A 15,091-nucleotide genomic window follows, 5' to 3' on the forward strand; every position below is an offset into this window, starting at 1 on the left:
GGGGGGGGGGAGCGCTGACACGGTAGAGGGGCTGTCATCACTCTCTGGCCTCACTTATTCGAGACTCGATTCGACACAATGTACGTAGTGTAGTCAGTGGGTAGTTAGCAGCGACCACGGCAGAATTACAAGTAAGAATTACCATGATTTTTTTAACACGTTCCCTGCTGCTTATTTTTTGATGTCTATGATTTAACATGGGAGCGTGACCACATACTGATCATGCCGCAGGGCACGTGCTGGTCCTGCCTGTACCAGAAGGCAAAGCCCCCCCCCCCCCCTTCCTCCGCACGGCGGTCGGTGAGTGCTTTTTTGGTAAAATAAAGGAATGTGTAGTATTTATCCGCTGAAAATGTTTTTGAACGTTATCCATACAAAGTTTAGTCCTGCCGTGAGAGAGAGACAGAGAGAGATGTGAGTGACAGCCGCGCGGCCCGCCACCGCATCCCACCCGCGAGGGCCGCACCAGTGCAGCATAAATCAGGAGCATCAAGAGTCAGCAGAGATGCTGCTCGCTGCTCGCCCTGCTCGCGCGCGGTGGCGACGCTGGCGGTGACGTCACCGGCCACCACCTGTCCACCCGCGAGAGGCAGAAGAGCAGAGCGTCGGCGAGGCGGAGGGCATCCCTGTCACCCCCCCCCCCCTTGACCTTATTTGATAATGTGTTGTGAAGTGTGAGGAGGACACGTCGTCACGGTCGTCATACACAGCACACCGACGCACCGGCGAATAGTGCATGGGGTCGCGAGAGAGGGGGGGCGGAGTGACCTGGTGGTTGCCGTGGTGTGGTGATGCTGTGTGAAGGCCAAGGGGTGCTTGGGAGGGGGGGGGGGAGCTCCCCTATAAGCTACTTAGTCTCGAGTTGCTTATCGTTGGGGTGGAAGTGCGTTTGCGGCCGCGCTGCCTCATCCTCCTCATACAAAGCGGAGCAGCCAACAACAGCAACAACAACAACAACAAAAATACGGTGAAACAAGGAGCAAAAGGGAGGGAGGTCGCGAAGGCGGGGCGGCGGGCTGTCACTCGACCGCGGGACGGGTTCCGTCCCCTCCGTCAAACATGCTCGGGGAAGCAGAGGAGACAGGCAGGTCGCTGAAGGGATGTCACCAGAGGGGCTGCATGCTGCACGGGGCGGAGGCGTTATATGGGATGGCAGCGGCTGGCAGTGGCTGGTAGCGGCCGGTAGCGGCTGGTAGCGGCTGGAGCGGCTGGTAGCGGCTGGTAGCGGCTGGTAGCGGCTGGTAGCGGCTGGTAGCTGCTGGTAGCGGCTGGTAGCGGCTGGTAGCTGGTGACGGCTGGCTGGTGCCCGACAAGACTCGTGTCATCACTGGCGCATATGCTAGGTTTCCCTGGTACTTCCCCCTCCGGGAGTACGCGGGATTCGGGATTGTTCTGCAGTGATGGCCTCGCTGATGGCTTCGTGCTCTTGCTGTGGTCCAGGCGATTTTCCCCGTATGGGGATAGGATATGGGAAGGTGGTGCGTCTGCCAGTGCTGCTACCTTCGCCGACGCCACGACACACACACACACACACACACACACGCACACACACACACACACACACACACGCCGTGTCACGGTGCCGTACGTATTTATTCTTTTAAAGTGGTTCAGGAGGGATCGCTTTCATGTCGCAACAACGTAGGCGGCGACGCGGCGGCGCGGAGACAGCGAGCAGCAAAAAGAAGACGAGAAAAAAGAAAGGAGAAGCGACGCCCCGAGTACTGTATCCTCTCGTGACATCGACACTGGGCCGGTGTGCACGCCCCGCGACCCGCGCCGCCCCGCCCCGCCCTCACCTCGCGAGCACACCGCCCGCCCCGCCCCGCCGCGCCATGGGTGTCTTGTAAGATCATATTAGCATGATGTGGCATGGCGCACAGCGGAGGCGCCACAAAAAAAAAAGCGATGCGGAGAGAAAGAGAGAGATGGGAGGGCGGGATGCACGCTTGTCAGCTCCGGTCTGGATTACCACCACTCCGGGCCGGAGTGGCCATCCCCTTTTTTATCCTTCTTCTTCTTTCCGCGTGTTCCTCTCCGGCTCCCTTTGTTTTTCCCGTCGTGTTGCCGGGCGTTGCCGGGCCATGCAGGGCGTCGCAGTCGAACGGGTGGCCTATACCCTGCTGACCGAGGCCTGGTGTGCAGAGAGGCCAAGAGAGGGGAAGAGATGGGTGTAACAACTTTCACGAGGAAAGATTCTTTATTACAAATAAAATGTTTTCATTTGGTTTTGTCGATGGCGTGTTAAATGTCTGTCCTGCATGGGCTGTCCAAGCTGAGATCGAGGCAGTAGGTGCCCCTCCATCTGATGGGGCAAAGATACAGTTTGAGGTTGACTTTCAAAAGCACAGATCAGGGCCTGCTTGTTTCTGAGTGGACTGTACTACCTGTCCGTGGAGGCCTCGGTCAGCACGAACGGGAAGGGCGGGCGGCCGCGCTCGCGGTTGCAAGAGCCGTCGCAGGGCGCGGCCGCCGTCCAGGCGCCGGGGCGCCGCACCAGCTGCGCGTAGTAGCACACGCTGAGGAAGTGGCTGCACCGCATGCGACCTGGTCACAACGCGAGCACTGAGCACTGCTGGGTCACTGAGGCGGCTGGTGCGCCGTGCGCGGTACAGTGTGTTCACACGTTCACGACTCACTGAATCGACCTCCCTGGTCGCAGCTCGGCTGCAGGCGGCCGCCGTTGAAGCAGAAGCTGGCGTGGCCGTCGACGGCGGGGCCCGGGTACTCGCCGTAGAAGCCCATGTTGGTGTGGAAGGTCTGCACGACGCGGGCGTCGCTGACGGCCAGGGTGTCCCGGCCCAGCAGGCGCTCCACCTGCGGCCGCGCCGGGTCCAGAGCTGGCGAGTGTGGGGCAAGCGGTCGAGGGTCAGAGGTCGGCGCTGAGCAGGGCGACGACGGGGTTGTAGTACTCACCGACCAGCTTGCGGACCCGCTGCGGCAGCAGGCGGCTCAGCATACCGCAGACGTGCGCCCCCAGCGAGTGCCCCACGCAGGTGGCGAGGCGCAGGTCTGCCGCGGGCAGGAGGCCGCCGCCCGGGGGGACGCCGTCGTCCAGCACGGCCTGCAGCGCCGCGAGCACCTGGGCACCACAGCGCGCCGCCGTCCGGGAGTGACGCACCGCCTCGGCGTAGCACGGGTAGCGGGCGAGCGGCGACCAGTCCAGCGCGAGCACGTTGTAGCCGCCAGCCTCCAGGAACGCTGTGGGCAGTGACGGGCACGTGACGGTCGCTGACGGCCCACCCACACAGGGAGGGTGCGGGCTGCTCACCGTCGCGCAGGGTGGTGGTGGGGGCCTTGTCGACGCCGCCGTTGAAGCCGTGCACCAGGAGCACGGTCCTGCGCCCGGGGTCCCAGCCGCTCCAGCGCAGCCAGCCCGCCCGCCGAGGGTCCAGGACCTTGCGCCGCGGCGGCGACCTGGAGCCCCTGGAATTCCTGGGGCGCGCATGCGGATGGAACGCCACCATACCACCCGAGTCAAACTCGCGCCAGATTCAAACCAGCAATAGAACAGAGCACGGTCTCCAGAGCAAAGCCTACATGCGGTAGCGCCTGCAACGCGCGGGGTAGGCCAGCCCGCCAAGCAGCTGTGTGGAGCCGGCGGCCCGCCTCGCCCCGATGGCCGCAGCCCAGGAACCTTTCGGCTTTCATCCTCACCCTGCGGTGTACAGGTGCACGGTGACGTCCGGGTAGCAGGGCGGCGCGGACGCGTTGGTCGCGGGGAACATCCTGGCGAGGCCGCGGCCGGAGACCAGGTCGTCCAGCATGCACCGCCACTGGCCCGCCAGGAGCTGCACGAAGCCGCGGCCCTGCTGCTGCAGCTGCTGCTGCGCACCGCCTGCGCGTCAACGACGAACAGAAGGAGGTCGGAATAACGTCGAACTTCGGTCCTGCTGTGTACACTGCGGGGGCGACAACCTCCGGAAGGACGAGGGGCTCACAACTGGGCCGCCCTAACCATCGGCGCAAACATCGAGCAGCGAACGGTACGGGGGCGAACGGGGCGCGCGAGCGGACCGGAGCGACGGCCTGCTGCGCCTCCGTCATGACTGGTTCCCATGGAAAGGGCAGCCCGCGCCACCGCGACCGCCGCTGCTGCTGAATACGTAAATCAATTGTCGGGGAGATGATTGAACGGCGGGCTGCGGAACCGGAACCCAGCAGGTCGCGACCTGGTCGCGGGACCCACGGGCCCCTCGGCCCCTCCCCTCCCCCTCCCGCGCAGCGCGACGCTTCCGCGGCCCCGCCACCCTCCACGCCCCACGTCGAGAAGAACCAGCTTGTTTGTCGGCGCCGCCACGGCAGGTCCCGCATCGGGCGGCGCTACCGAGGCGCCACGCGTTGCAGTCACGGCAAGGCCAATAACAGCGAGCGCGATGAGAACATTCGGGGACCGGGAGGAAAAGGAAACCGCAGCCGCACGTGGGGCTGTGGGGTGTCGACGTGAAAGGCGCCGACCTGTGGACCCGCCCCCGCAGGCCCCCCCCGGCCCCGGCTTTGCGCAGCGCCGAGGAAGTGTTGCATTGTGCGCGCAGACATTTGAATCGATTTCAATGGAATGGATGGAACTTCCCTCGGCGGCATCTCGCCTTTCACTCCAGCTGAGAACAGACACGCAGCTGGTGGCCCCTCCTCGGCCGTCCGACGTGGAAATGTAGACGCATGGCTTTCTGATAATTATTATAATAATATAAAATAAAATATACTTTCTAACTCGCCGAATAGGGGAAAAGTCGCTCATTTTGTTCTCTCACCTAGAAATAAAGCCCTGTTCCTCGCACTGCACTCACCTCGAACCGGCAGAAGGGTCACGAGCGCCAGGAGCACGGCAGCGAGACCGAGACGGGCACCGTGGCGGTCCATGTCCTCTTCATGTCGTCGCGAGGCTGAGCGGGAGCGCGATCCGGGTGGGCCGCCGTCTGCTGCCAGCAGCCGTCACAACAGAGCGTCTGCTGGGGCCCAGCCCGAAGTCATCGCCACGACCAGATGCTGGGCCCCGGGGGAGGGAGAGGTGAGGTGAGGGGGCGGAGGCAGGGGGGCCGGGTACGAGTACAGTAAGTGAACTTCATTTTCTTTTTGTTGCATTTGAAGTATGCATTTGTTTATTACTTTGATCAAGCGGCAGAGCTGACAAACGGGTCATATCGGAGTAGAGCGTTGTGCCAATCCTCGAAACAAAGACAATAGTTATTTACTTTTTTTTCCACCGTTATTTCCACTGAAAGATGGAGCAGAACACCCTACCACAAATAGTTTGATTAGTTTGGTGCAATGTTAAGTACAAGCGCTAATGAGTCATCATCAAATATATGAGAGGAGGAACAAACAACATGATTGGTAAAACTAATACTGGCACATATTGCAATGCAATTGAAATTAAAAATTTAGTTTATAAAAATTCATTGAAAACTTTGCAAATATTTACAGTTAAAGTAAAGGAAAAGAACTATCAGGAAAACCTGCTACTCAGGTACATAAAAGCAGATAGTCTTAGAATGCAAATGTTTAGTAGGTGTTCATCCATTGATTTGAACTTTTATATAGATTCAACATTATTTGGTAAATTGTCAAAATTTGCACACAGCCCACAAGTTCAGCTTATTTGTAATTCATGCATGCAATTCCATAAACACATATGTATTTAAAGAGTATAAAGTTTTCTTTTTCTTGTGAGATAGACAAATTTATAGCTTGGATCTTGCCCCAACAATCATGTAAGGCTTTGGGTAAGGGCACAATGCTTGAGATCGGTGGAATGACAGAATATCTTCAATGGCAACAACCTGTGGAGAAAGAAAAATTAATTGTGAACATACCTATAATACACAGGATTTCTACTAACAGATTTGTTACTTACTGGAGTACTGATTTCTGGGGCAGGGTGAATGTCCTCTGCCACTTTGCCGTTATCCATCACTGCTGCAGTTTCTGATGTGCGAAGTTCAAAAGTAGAGTCCTGGGCTGGTACTACTTGTACAGAGAGTTTGTGTCGCTTACAGGCATCATGGCTTATCAGATCCTGAGGAAAACAGAGGAAGTATTAAATACCATTACATTGAAAGATAGTGGCAGGAGTAGGCAGCTTTCAAAGCATCACCTGATAATGCTGAATTACATCTTGTTTTGTAAGAGTTCTCATGTAGTCAACCTCAACATTGTCACGATCAAAGTGATACAGCTGAGAAACAATCTCCCTCCAATATACTGAGCTAAGGGCCCAGAGCATCTTCGGTTTTTCCAATCTTTTAACAGCCACAGCTTCCTTGTGCTTTTCAAAGTCCTCTTCACTCATCTCAATAATAAAATTCTAATTAAAAAAGGAAAACAGAAGTATTATTTTCTCTTCAGCAATATAACACACACATATTAATCTGCAAACACATTAGCTCACAAGCATATGATCAAAGAATGCTTCAATTCTTTTCTCAACATATTCGGGGTCACGACTTGACTGCACTAGGGCCATTAAGCCCTGTTCTGTGTATGAACGATGTATGCTGCACCGAACAATATAACCAAGTTGCTCCTTAGTACGAAGAATTGTGAAGAACGGTTCCTTTAAAATTTGAGCAATTAATTCTAGCTTCATGTTGTTTTCAGTGCTTAGGGTCCCACATTGCAGATAAACTGCAGTGCACGAGGATGGGTGGGCTGAAGATTCAATCCGGTAAACAAAATTGCTACGGTCAGCCAGCTGGATTTGCCTCAACAAAGCCATTTGTTTTGGTAATAGTGGACGTAGTTTGATTTGCTTTTTGATGGTATCTTCCACAATATTTGATAACTGGAGAGCTCTCTGTCAAAAATAAAAGAATTAAGATCAATCTAAAATCAAAATAAAAAAAATTTTAGAACTACAGAGCTATTTTGTTGAATGTACATACCTCCTTGGTGGCACTTCCATGGATTAGAAATTCTAAGTGAATGTTTGACAATAGATGAGGAACAAATTCTTCAACATCACTTGCAGTCAACCCTGGAAAAAAAAAGACCTCAAAAGATAAGAGTTGTGATTTGCAAGTACCAGTAGATATATTCATGGCAACAAAGGTCTTGGGCAGTTTAAAAAGATCATATGACAATATGTTATAACCACCTTCCAGTGCCTCCATAAGTTCTTCTTTTGTCCACTGGATGTAAAACATGAGCATGTATAGGAAATACATTGCATGTGAATGAGGTTGCTCAAGTTTGAAATTGCGCAGTGACCGCATGTGCTAAAATGGGGGAAAAAGACATTATTGGCCTTCTTAAATGTAATTCTCTGTCTTATACTATAGAACTTCAATTGCTCACAGAAAAATTTATAAAAGATGTCATTTAGAAAGTCATCATATTAAACCAGGAAAATAGTAAATGTACAGTTGTGTACTTACGTTTTCTTTTAGAATTTCAAAGCGCTTTGGGTCCACTTGAAAATTAGCCATTCTTTCCACAATCTTTTCCAAAAGAACATGCTGCTTGCTGCTATATCCCTCCAAGACCAACTGAAAAATTATTATTACGTTATTGTTAATGCTCTTTCCTGAGGTGTACAGAACAAATAAAGAAACATTGGTGAGTCAATTTATATTTATCAATCATGACATCTGTATTTGCATACCTGTAAACCAGTTGTGGTAATTCCCAGACTATAGTGCAAGCCTGCAAGAGTAGCTGCGTAAGAGTATTCATTCAGAGCATCTTCTAACAGATACACATACATTGTTGATTTGTTGCAACTGTTTGGATCTAAGTACGCCAAGGGGCTGCAAAAAATTGCTATGGATAATAGAACTGACATTAACAGCTAAAACTGAGAGCAAACAATTTGAGAGTAATTTACCTTCCAATGTCAATTTTGCAAGATGTTTTAGGCAGTAAAAACTTATCATCTTGCTTGTACCAAACTCTTGATAGCGGTGAATCTTGTATAATGGTTGGAAATGGCTTTATCTTCAACAACAGTGGAAAGGTAAGACAATAATTACAACGGAAACATAAACTTTTCACATAATGACTAAGGTATTTAAAATTTGGCTCACATCTGGAGTAACTGGCAAAACTTCGAAATCAGTGGGAATGAATTCATTTGGAGGAGGAAGAGCAAGGTCATCACAATATCCAGCAGAATTCCATTTCTATGGCAACAAGAAGGCAAGAATTAGGCACACATTTAGAAGGAGGTATTTAAAATTTACAGGCACTGAAAAGTATCTCAAAGTATTATCATTATTATTATGTACTTCTAGTGTTTCTTGGGGAATGTCCTTCAAACTGTAGTCGGTTCCATACCACTCCTCCTTCATATCAGCAAGTGGTTTGAATTTCTGAGCTTGCACAACCACTCTTCAATGCCAAAAAATATTTAAAAAAATAATACAAATGAGTTAGTAGAGAATAAAGAGGACAGAGTAAAAAGATAACAAAAGAAAAAAAAGAGCTCCACATTTCAGAAGTTTCACTGACCTCATATTATTTGGAGTGAGTTTATTCAAGACTTCTTCAACAATCAGATCTGGCCTCCACTCATCTAATATATAATGACCCTTTAGAATATCCTCCATAGCAAATCTCTGAAGAAGTAAAAGAAAATTTAAAGTTCAGTGCACAAGATGAGGAAGTAGAACACACAACTGACTATGAAACTAGACGTTAATTTCTTACTGTGATGTTTGATGCAAGGTTGGTCACATAGCTCATTGGAGGCTCCTTATCCTTGAACCTGAAATTCATCTCTTTGAGAGATCTCATCTCCTCAAAACTTTCTTTCTTTGGTCCAGTCTTTTTCAATAGATTAATGTACTATAAAAAAAAATACAACGGGAAAGATAGATAGGTTTTAAATAGTCAATACAAAGAAAACTACAATAAATTATTAAGATTTTACCTGAAATATTATATTTATTATATCATCAACATGATCCACACCTTCCTCTGACAAGTCTACGGCTACAGAGAATTCAGCAAATCCTCTTGCTGGTTGTGTGGGTCCAGCTCTTAGTCCATTACACCAACCTCGAGAACGCAGAGCAGAGAGAATGCTCCCAGGGCCCTCATGACCAATAAAATGAGCCACATATCCTGCAGGCTAAAGGTTCAAAGATAGAAAATATTACAAAAACCAAAATAGGTTTGAAACATAGAGTAGATTAGGAAATTTATACTCACACAAGATTTGTAATGGTCTGAGAGATCAGTAATGGGAAAAGTGATAACAAGATTGCGTAAATCTTTCACAGGAATGGCTAGAAGTTTCTTCTGCAGTTCATCTGGTCCACAAGGTGACTCTGGCCATGATGGTGGTTCAACACCATCTTTAGATTTTACTTGGGAGAAGTTTTCAATAACCATAGCCTCCAGGTCGTCTAGGCTCTCTACAGAAATGAGTACAGATTGTAGATATCATGGAGATAAAATGAAAACACCAAAAAGATAATCTGTCTTACCTTTCCCAAGAACAATGAGACTCATCATATTTGCGGCATACCATGTAGAATGAAATTTGAGAAGTTCTTCCCTTACACTGATTCCCATTTCTTTGGGTTTTTCAACAAGGGTCTGCTTGTTTCCTGTTGAAAATAAAAAATAAAATAGAAAACAATTTACCATTACCTGAGTAAAGCATGTGTAAAAGTTACAAATTGAAATGTGTTCCCAACTTACCTGTTCCATATTTGGAATAAGGATGACCTTTCTTAGAGAGAGACTTTTTTAACTGTGATAAACGCCATACATCTCTGAGCAAATTGTTATCATTCTCTGATTCAATTGCATTCACCTCTTTATCAGTGGCACTCTCAGTGAATAGTGGTGCAATAAAAAATTGCGCAAAACTGAAGACAACATTCTGAATTATTACACATAGTATAAAAATCAAGAACTCATGATAAAAGTTTGTGTGAGATATACATGTCTAAAGTCTCCTTTAGATGATCCGGAGCCACATCAAAGTAGTAATTTGTTACATCAGTTGAGGTAAATGCATTACATCTTCCAGCATTTTGAGATAAAAATTGGTTATATTTATTTTCATCTGGGTACTTCTCTGTTCCTAGAAAAAGCATGTGCTCACAAAAATGTGCAAGACCAGGTAAGTCATCAGGGTCAGACATGTAACCTGAAAATAACAAGATTAAAGTTAGTGGTTCTCCAAGAAATAAAACATCTGTTTTCACTGGATATGCAAATAATAAATTTCTTTTAAAAACTTACCCACTGCAACATCAATACAAGCAGCCGATTTATCAGTCGTATCATCACTTATCAGAAGAACTTTCATTCCATTGTCTAAAACTATGCCTCTATACAAGCGCTTATCCTCAACAGATTTTGTTATATTATCATATCTGTGTTTAACCGCCATGGTCATGTTTAGAGCAGGTGAGACTTCTACACTGCAATATAAAAAAGATAGAGATTTTAAAATCAGAGCAACAAAACTAACCATGAAAATATCACAAACAACCATGATCGAAAGCAGCCAAAAAGACAAACGACAAGTCATGTTTTAATGAACCTTCCTTAATTACATAAGAGTGAAAGTTGTAAGGCCCTTGTAAATCTAAGATAGTGAAAGAATGAAATTTAGGTCTAAATGTCTGATCCCTGCTTCTTCATGAGACCAAATTAAACATGAGAATGATGTGATTATATGCAGCTTCATGAGTGGGGTCTCTGTGTCTCACAACACACAAAACCAACCTCATAACACGTTGAAAATTGAGAAGGGGATTAACACTTCTTGTGGAAACAGCCAGCCTCCCAATATGATTCATCACTCACTGTATCAAAAAGGAAGGCCACTATAAAAATAAAGCTTGACTCACGATGACATATAGTCCAACAATCGGGATCCGGACAGCTGATCGTATGAGCTACTGGTATGACCAAAGTATCGTCTACATGACGCTACTTTACTGCACGTACAAAATAAATACCTTGACAGATTTGAGAAGAGAATAAAACCGTTGAAGCTTAATTTTACAAAACTCTTATTGAAAACTGTCTGCGTGGTTACTTTTTCTTTTCGCCAAACGCGTCTGCTAAACAGTAGACATGAAAACAAAACAAAACATTGTACGGACGCAGTGTTGACAAAAATGGCACGTAAGAGGAAAATTTCTCTAGCCTCCAGGTTTATATTCACAGGGATTAAGTATTCTGCAGCATGCAAACTCCAGAAGGTAACATCATAGCAAACAACTTAAATTGAATTTTACTTCGTGTCTTGGTATAAATATGCGTAATTTCACCGGCACAAATTGAGAGGAGCAATGACTAAGTTGGTGTCAAGATTTTGTGATTTTATTTTCATACTACGTTCTGCGAAAACTTTGAAAGGCACTGACATTTCATTTCGCGCCAAAAGAAGTGTTCTCTCTGTGTCTGTTTAGTGCCATTGTGTGTCTGATATATTTATTGGTTTATTTCGTGTTTGATGGTACCTCATACCTTTTTACTTGGACACGTCTAAGAGGGAACTTATTCAAAAGCTATCAAGTGAGAAATCATCTAAAAATGGCTGTTGCTGAGGTAGATCAGAGACTTCGTGACATTCAACGTGCCTACCTTGACTTCTTGGACGATGAGGTATGTAAATATTGGTGATGTTCGGTCTTCTCGATCAAGTATATGTCAGAATTCATTTACATTGCAGTCTGGATGAAAAATTTCCTTCAGCCAGTTGTCTATTATGTTCAAATTTTACTATGTCCGTGCCATTTTCTCTGTTTCGACAGGAAGATCAAGGCTTGTATGCCAACCGAGTAAAAGTCATGGTCGAAGAAAAGAAAACAAGACTGGTTATCAACATTAATGACTTGCGCCGCAGAAATCCTGCCAGAGCTGTAGAGTATGTACAAGTTGTGAACTGTGTACTTGATACGTCCATTTTCTCTAAGTACCCTAAATTCTTGTCTAATTTTGCTCATAATATAGGATACTGCGCAATTCATTTGAAGAAATTATTGCTTTCCAACTTGCTTTGAAAGAGTATGTTGGTAGTGTAGATCCTACCTTTTCGAAAGAGCACAATGAGTTCTTTGTTGCTTTTGAGGGAAGCTTTGGTCGCAATCATGTGACTCCACGGACGTTGATGTCCCATTACTTGGGCCATATGGTTTGTGTGGAGGGGATTGTCACCAAATGTAAGTGTTTAAGTTAGCCTCTTTTTGTTCAGAATTAGAAGTACATTCTTTTTATGTGATTTTTTTCCACCTTTCAGGTTCTCTGGTGAGACCAAAAGTTACCAGAAGTGTTCATTTCTGTCCTGCAACAAAAAAGGTCCTCGAGCGCAAATATACTGATCTCACTTCTTTTGATCCCTTCCCTGCTAATTCTGTATATCCTACTCAGGTAATTGTATCTATAATAATTCAAGAAGGTTTATTTTACCACTTCCTTATATCTAATAAAAAATTCTGCAGGATGAGGATGGCAACCTCCTAGAAACAGAGTTTGGTCTCTCATCATACAAAGATCATCAGACAGTCACCATTCAGGAAATGCCAGAGAAGGCCCCAGCTGGTCAGCTGCCACGTTCTGTAGATGTAATATGTGATGATGATCTTGTTGATCTTTGTAAACCTGGTGACAGAGTCCAGATAGTGGGCAACTATCGCTGTCTTCCTGGAAAGCAAGGTGGCTTTACTAATGCCACCTTTAGGTAAAATTTCCAACTAGTATTATTATGTTCTTTGGTTCATCTTTCCCCACCTGTGTTAAAAAAGAAATAATTTTACAGAACTGTCCTTATTGCCAACAATATTGAACAACTTCGACGAGAAAATGCCTTGACAGTCTCACGTGAAGATATTGCTAATTGTAAGAGGTTGGCTCAGAAGAAAAATGTCTTCAATTTATTGGCAAAATCTCTTGCACCATCTATTCATGGTCATGAATTTGTCAAGAGAGCCATTTTGTGTCTTCTTCTGGGTGGTATTGAGAAGGTGTTGCCCAATGGCTCCAGACTCAGAGGAGATATCAACGTTTTGTTGATTGGTGACCCCAGTGTGGCTAAATCACAATTGCTAAGATACGTCTTAGGCACAGCTCCCCGGGCAATTCCAACCACTGGCAGAGGATCTTCAGGAGTTGGTCTTACTGCAGCTGTAACTAGTGACACTGAAACAGGAGAGCGCAGGCTGGAAGCTGGTGCTATGGTCCTCGCTGATCGTGGAGTTGTATGCATTGATGAATTTGATAAAATGTCTGATGTGGACCGTACTGCTATCCATGAAGTCATGGAACAAGGAAGAGTGACCATAGCAAAGGCTGGTATTCAGGCCCGCCTGAATGCCCGATGTTCTGTACTTGCTGCTGCCAATCCTGTATATGGAAAATATGATCAATACAAGACTCCCATGGAAAACATTGGTCTTCAAGATTCACTGCTGTCTCGTTTTGATTTACTGTTCGTTATGTTGGATTTGGTTGATAATGACAACGATAGTAAAATCTCAGACCATGTAGTGCGGATGCACAGATACAGGAATCCCAATGAGCAAGATGGAGAAGCATTGCCTATGGGTTCTGCTGTAGATATGTTAAGCACATACAATCCTGACCGAAATGAAGAAGATGAAACACGAACTGAAATGTATGAAAAGTATGATGCGTTACTTCATGGCAATACTCGTTCTAGGTCAGATCAAGTCCTTAGCATGAAGTTTATGCGTAAATATATTCAAATAGCCAAATTTATGAAGCCAGTTCTCACTGAGGCAGCTTCTGAAGCCATTGCTGAAGAATACTCAAGACTGCGCTCACAGGACAATATGGAATCAGATGTTGCCCGTACTCAACCTGTCACAGCCCGAACATTGGAAACTCTCATTCGTTTGTCAACTGCTCATGCTAAGGCAAGACTTTCCAAGAAAATTGATACTCAGGATGCTGAAGCAGCAATTGAGTTAGTTCAGTATGCTTATTTCAAGAAGGTGATTTTTGATTTTGTTGTGTGATATCTTTGAGTTGTAGGCATGAAATTACTTTTTTATCTATTTAATACTCTTATGCCAGGTTATTGAGAAGAAGAAGAGGCAGCGCAGACATGATGATGAGGCCGAAGATGATGCTGATGATCCTGAAGCTGAGACCTCAGATGAGGGTGAAGCTGAACCTGAACAATCACAGCCAGCCAAGAGACAACGAAGAGGTTCTCAGCAGGTAATATTATAGCTCAGCGGCTTGTTAAAATTTCAGAGAATTTCTTTTTTCACTTACTTTGCAGGAAGTTTTTAAAGTATAATTTAGTTAGATGTTATTTTATCCTATTTCACTGTTACTGTTGTTAAAAACTATTTTTCTTGCAGTCCCAGGAGCCTATGGATGTTGATGAAACAGAGAAGCGTCCCACAAGATCTAAAGCACAAGAGGTTCATCCAGCACTAGCTCCTGAAACTCCTGCAGCCACATCAATTACAGATGTCAGGTGAGATTACATATTCATCCTTAACTGCTTCACTTTGTGTGTTTCCTTTTTCCTTGTTTTACCTTCTGAGAGAACTGGATTTGATGAAACTTATTATTTCTATTCCAGGTTGGCAAAGTTCAAAGCCAGTCTAATGAAAATATTCAGAGATGAGCGTAGTCAGTCTGTCACACTTGATAGAGTGAAGGTTGTTATGAATTTGGAACATCACGCTGAGCCCTTTGACGACGGAGAAATATTAGCAGCTATCGATAAAATGGCAGAAGAAAATCAAGTCATGCTTGCTGACAACACACTGTTTTTGATTTAGTTGTAATCATGAAAACCAAACGTAAAGTATAAATTGTAATTTTTTGTGAAGAGAGAGGAGAACTGCTTCTCATGTGCCTTTTATAATTCCAGCATTTTGTCTAGTAATTAGGTTTATTTTAATTCGGTATCTGTGGAGAGATCATGGCAATAATGTAATTTACATATAATGTACTTTACTGAGGAACAAGTAATTATTCTACTATTAAGTGCTGCTATTTTAATTCATCACTCATGCTATTTTAGATTTGTACAAAATAAAACAATGGGCAACCCATTCTAAATTTTTGTCTGCTTCCTCTCTGTATATAGTGGTTCGCCTTGACCTGGCGAGTCTGGCGCCACTATCAACAAACCCCCCCGCGGCCG

At 46.1% G+C, this 15,091-nt stretch overlaps 3 protein-coding genes across 3 annotated transcripts; 1 reads left to right on the plus strand and 2 right to left on the minus strand.

Moving 5' to 3' along the window:
* Window positions 1-2,181: 2,181 nt before the first annotated feature.
* Window positions 2,182-4,954, minus strand: LOC113210136 (pancreatic lipase-related protein 2-like). Its single transcript, XM_026427975.2, has 7 exons — window positions 4,791-4,954; window positions 3,658-3,838; window positions 3,272-3,435; window positions 2,917-3,201; window positions 2,640-2,840; window positions 2,388-2,547; window positions 2,182-2,305 (listed from the first exon to the last, which is right to left on the minus strand). Exons 1-7 carry the CDS (start codon window positions 4,861-4,863, stop codon window positions 2,245-2,247), a joined length of 1,125 nt encoding a protein of 374 aa, XP_026283760.1. The 5' UTR covers window positions 4,864-4,954; the 3' UTR covers window positions 2,182-2,244.
* A 114-nt stretch (window positions 4,955-5,068) lies between these two features.
* Window positions 5,069-11,050, minus strand: LOC113210134 (insulin-degrading enzyme). The gene is made up of 21 exons (XM_026427972.2): window positions 10,920-11,050; window positions 10,684-10,763; window positions 10,195-10,376; window positions 9,892-10,099; window positions 9,646-9,815; window positions 9,429-9,551; window positions 9,151-9,356; window positions 8,870-9,070; window positions 8,647-8,784; window positions 8,449-8,555; window positions 8,226-8,328; window positions 8,025-8,120; window positions 7,826-7,935; window positions 7,604-7,748; window positions 7,377-7,487; window positions 7,097-7,217; window positions 6,885-6,976; window positions 6,392-6,796; window positions 6,098-6,307; window positions 5,858-6,019; window positions 5,069-5,783 (listed from the first exon to the last, which is right to left on the minus strand). Exons 2-21 carry the CDS (start codon window positions 10,755-10,757, stop codon window positions 5,685-5,687), a joined length of 3,063 nt encoding a protein of 1,020 aa, XP_026283757.1. The 5' UTR covers window positions 10,758-10,763; window positions 10,920-11,050; the 3' UTR covers window positions 5,069-5,684.
* A 277-nt stretch (window positions 11,051-11,327) lies between these two features.
* Window positions 11,328-15,006, plus strand: LOC113210135 (DNA replication licensing factor Mcm3). Its single transcript, XM_026427974.2, has 9 exons — window positions 11,328-11,571; window positions 11,721-11,833; window positions 11,920-12,128; window positions 12,206-12,336; window positions 12,408-12,646; window positions 12,725-13,919; window positions 14,002-14,148; window positions 14,295-14,413; window positions 14,522-15,006. Exons 1-9 carry the CDS (start codon window positions 11,500-11,502, stop codon window positions 14,721-14,723), a joined length of 2,427 nt encoding a protein of 808 aa, XP_026283759.1. The 5' UTR covers window positions 11,328-11,499; the 3' UTR covers window positions 14,724-15,006.
* Window positions 15,007-15,091: the final 85 nt, after the last annotated feature.

The sequence above is a fragment of the Frankliniella occidentalis genome, unplaced genomic scaffold (genome assembly GCF_000697945.3).
Source record: "Frankliniella occidentalis isolate FOCC.00 unplaced genomic scaffold, Focc_3.1 Scaffold74, whole genome shotgun sequence".
Lineage (NCBI taxonomy): Eukaryota > Metazoa > Arthropoda > Insecta > Thysanoptera > Thripidae > Frankliniella > Frankliniella occidentalis.

Bases quoted from the DNA above. Each gene is read 5' to 3' on its own strand.
- LOC113210136 (XM_026427975.2), bottom strand. From the start codon at position 4,863: ATGGACCGCCACGGTGCCCGTCTCGGTCTCGCTGCCGTGCTCCTGGCG. The intron at 3,202-3,271 runs GTGAGCAGCCCG...CACTGCCCACAG, and splicing joins CACCACCACCCTGCGCGACG to CGTTCCTGGAGGCTGGCGGC. The intron at 2,306-2,387 runs GTAGTACAGTCC...TTGCCCCATCAG, and splicing joins ACCGAGGCCTCCACGGACAG to ATGGAGGGGCACCTACTGCC.
- LOC113210135 (XM_026427974.2), top strand. From the start codon at position 11,500: ATGGCTGTTGCTGAGGTAGATCAGAGACTTCGTGACATTCAACGTGCC. The intron at 12,337-12,407 runs GTAATTGTATCT...AAAATTCTGCAG, and splicing joins ATTCTGTATATCCTACTCAG to GATGAGGATGGCAACCTCCT. The intron at 13,920-14,001 runs GTGATTTTTGAT...CTCTTATGCCAG, and splicing joins AGTATGCTTATTTCAAGAAG to GTTATTGAGAAGAAGAAGAG.
- LOC113210134 (XM_026427972.2), bottom strand. From the start codon at position 10,757: ATGAATCATATTGGGAGGCTGGCTGTTTCCACAAGAAGTGTTAATCCC. The intron at 8,329-8,448 runs GTCAGTGAAACT...TTGGCATTGAAG, and splicing joins CTCACTCCAAATAATATGAG to AGTGGTTGTGCAAGCTCAGA. The intron at 6,020-6,097 runs GTGATGCTTTGA...TGTTTTCCTCAG, and splicing joins ATGTAATTCAGCATTATCAG to GATCTGATAAGCCATGATGC.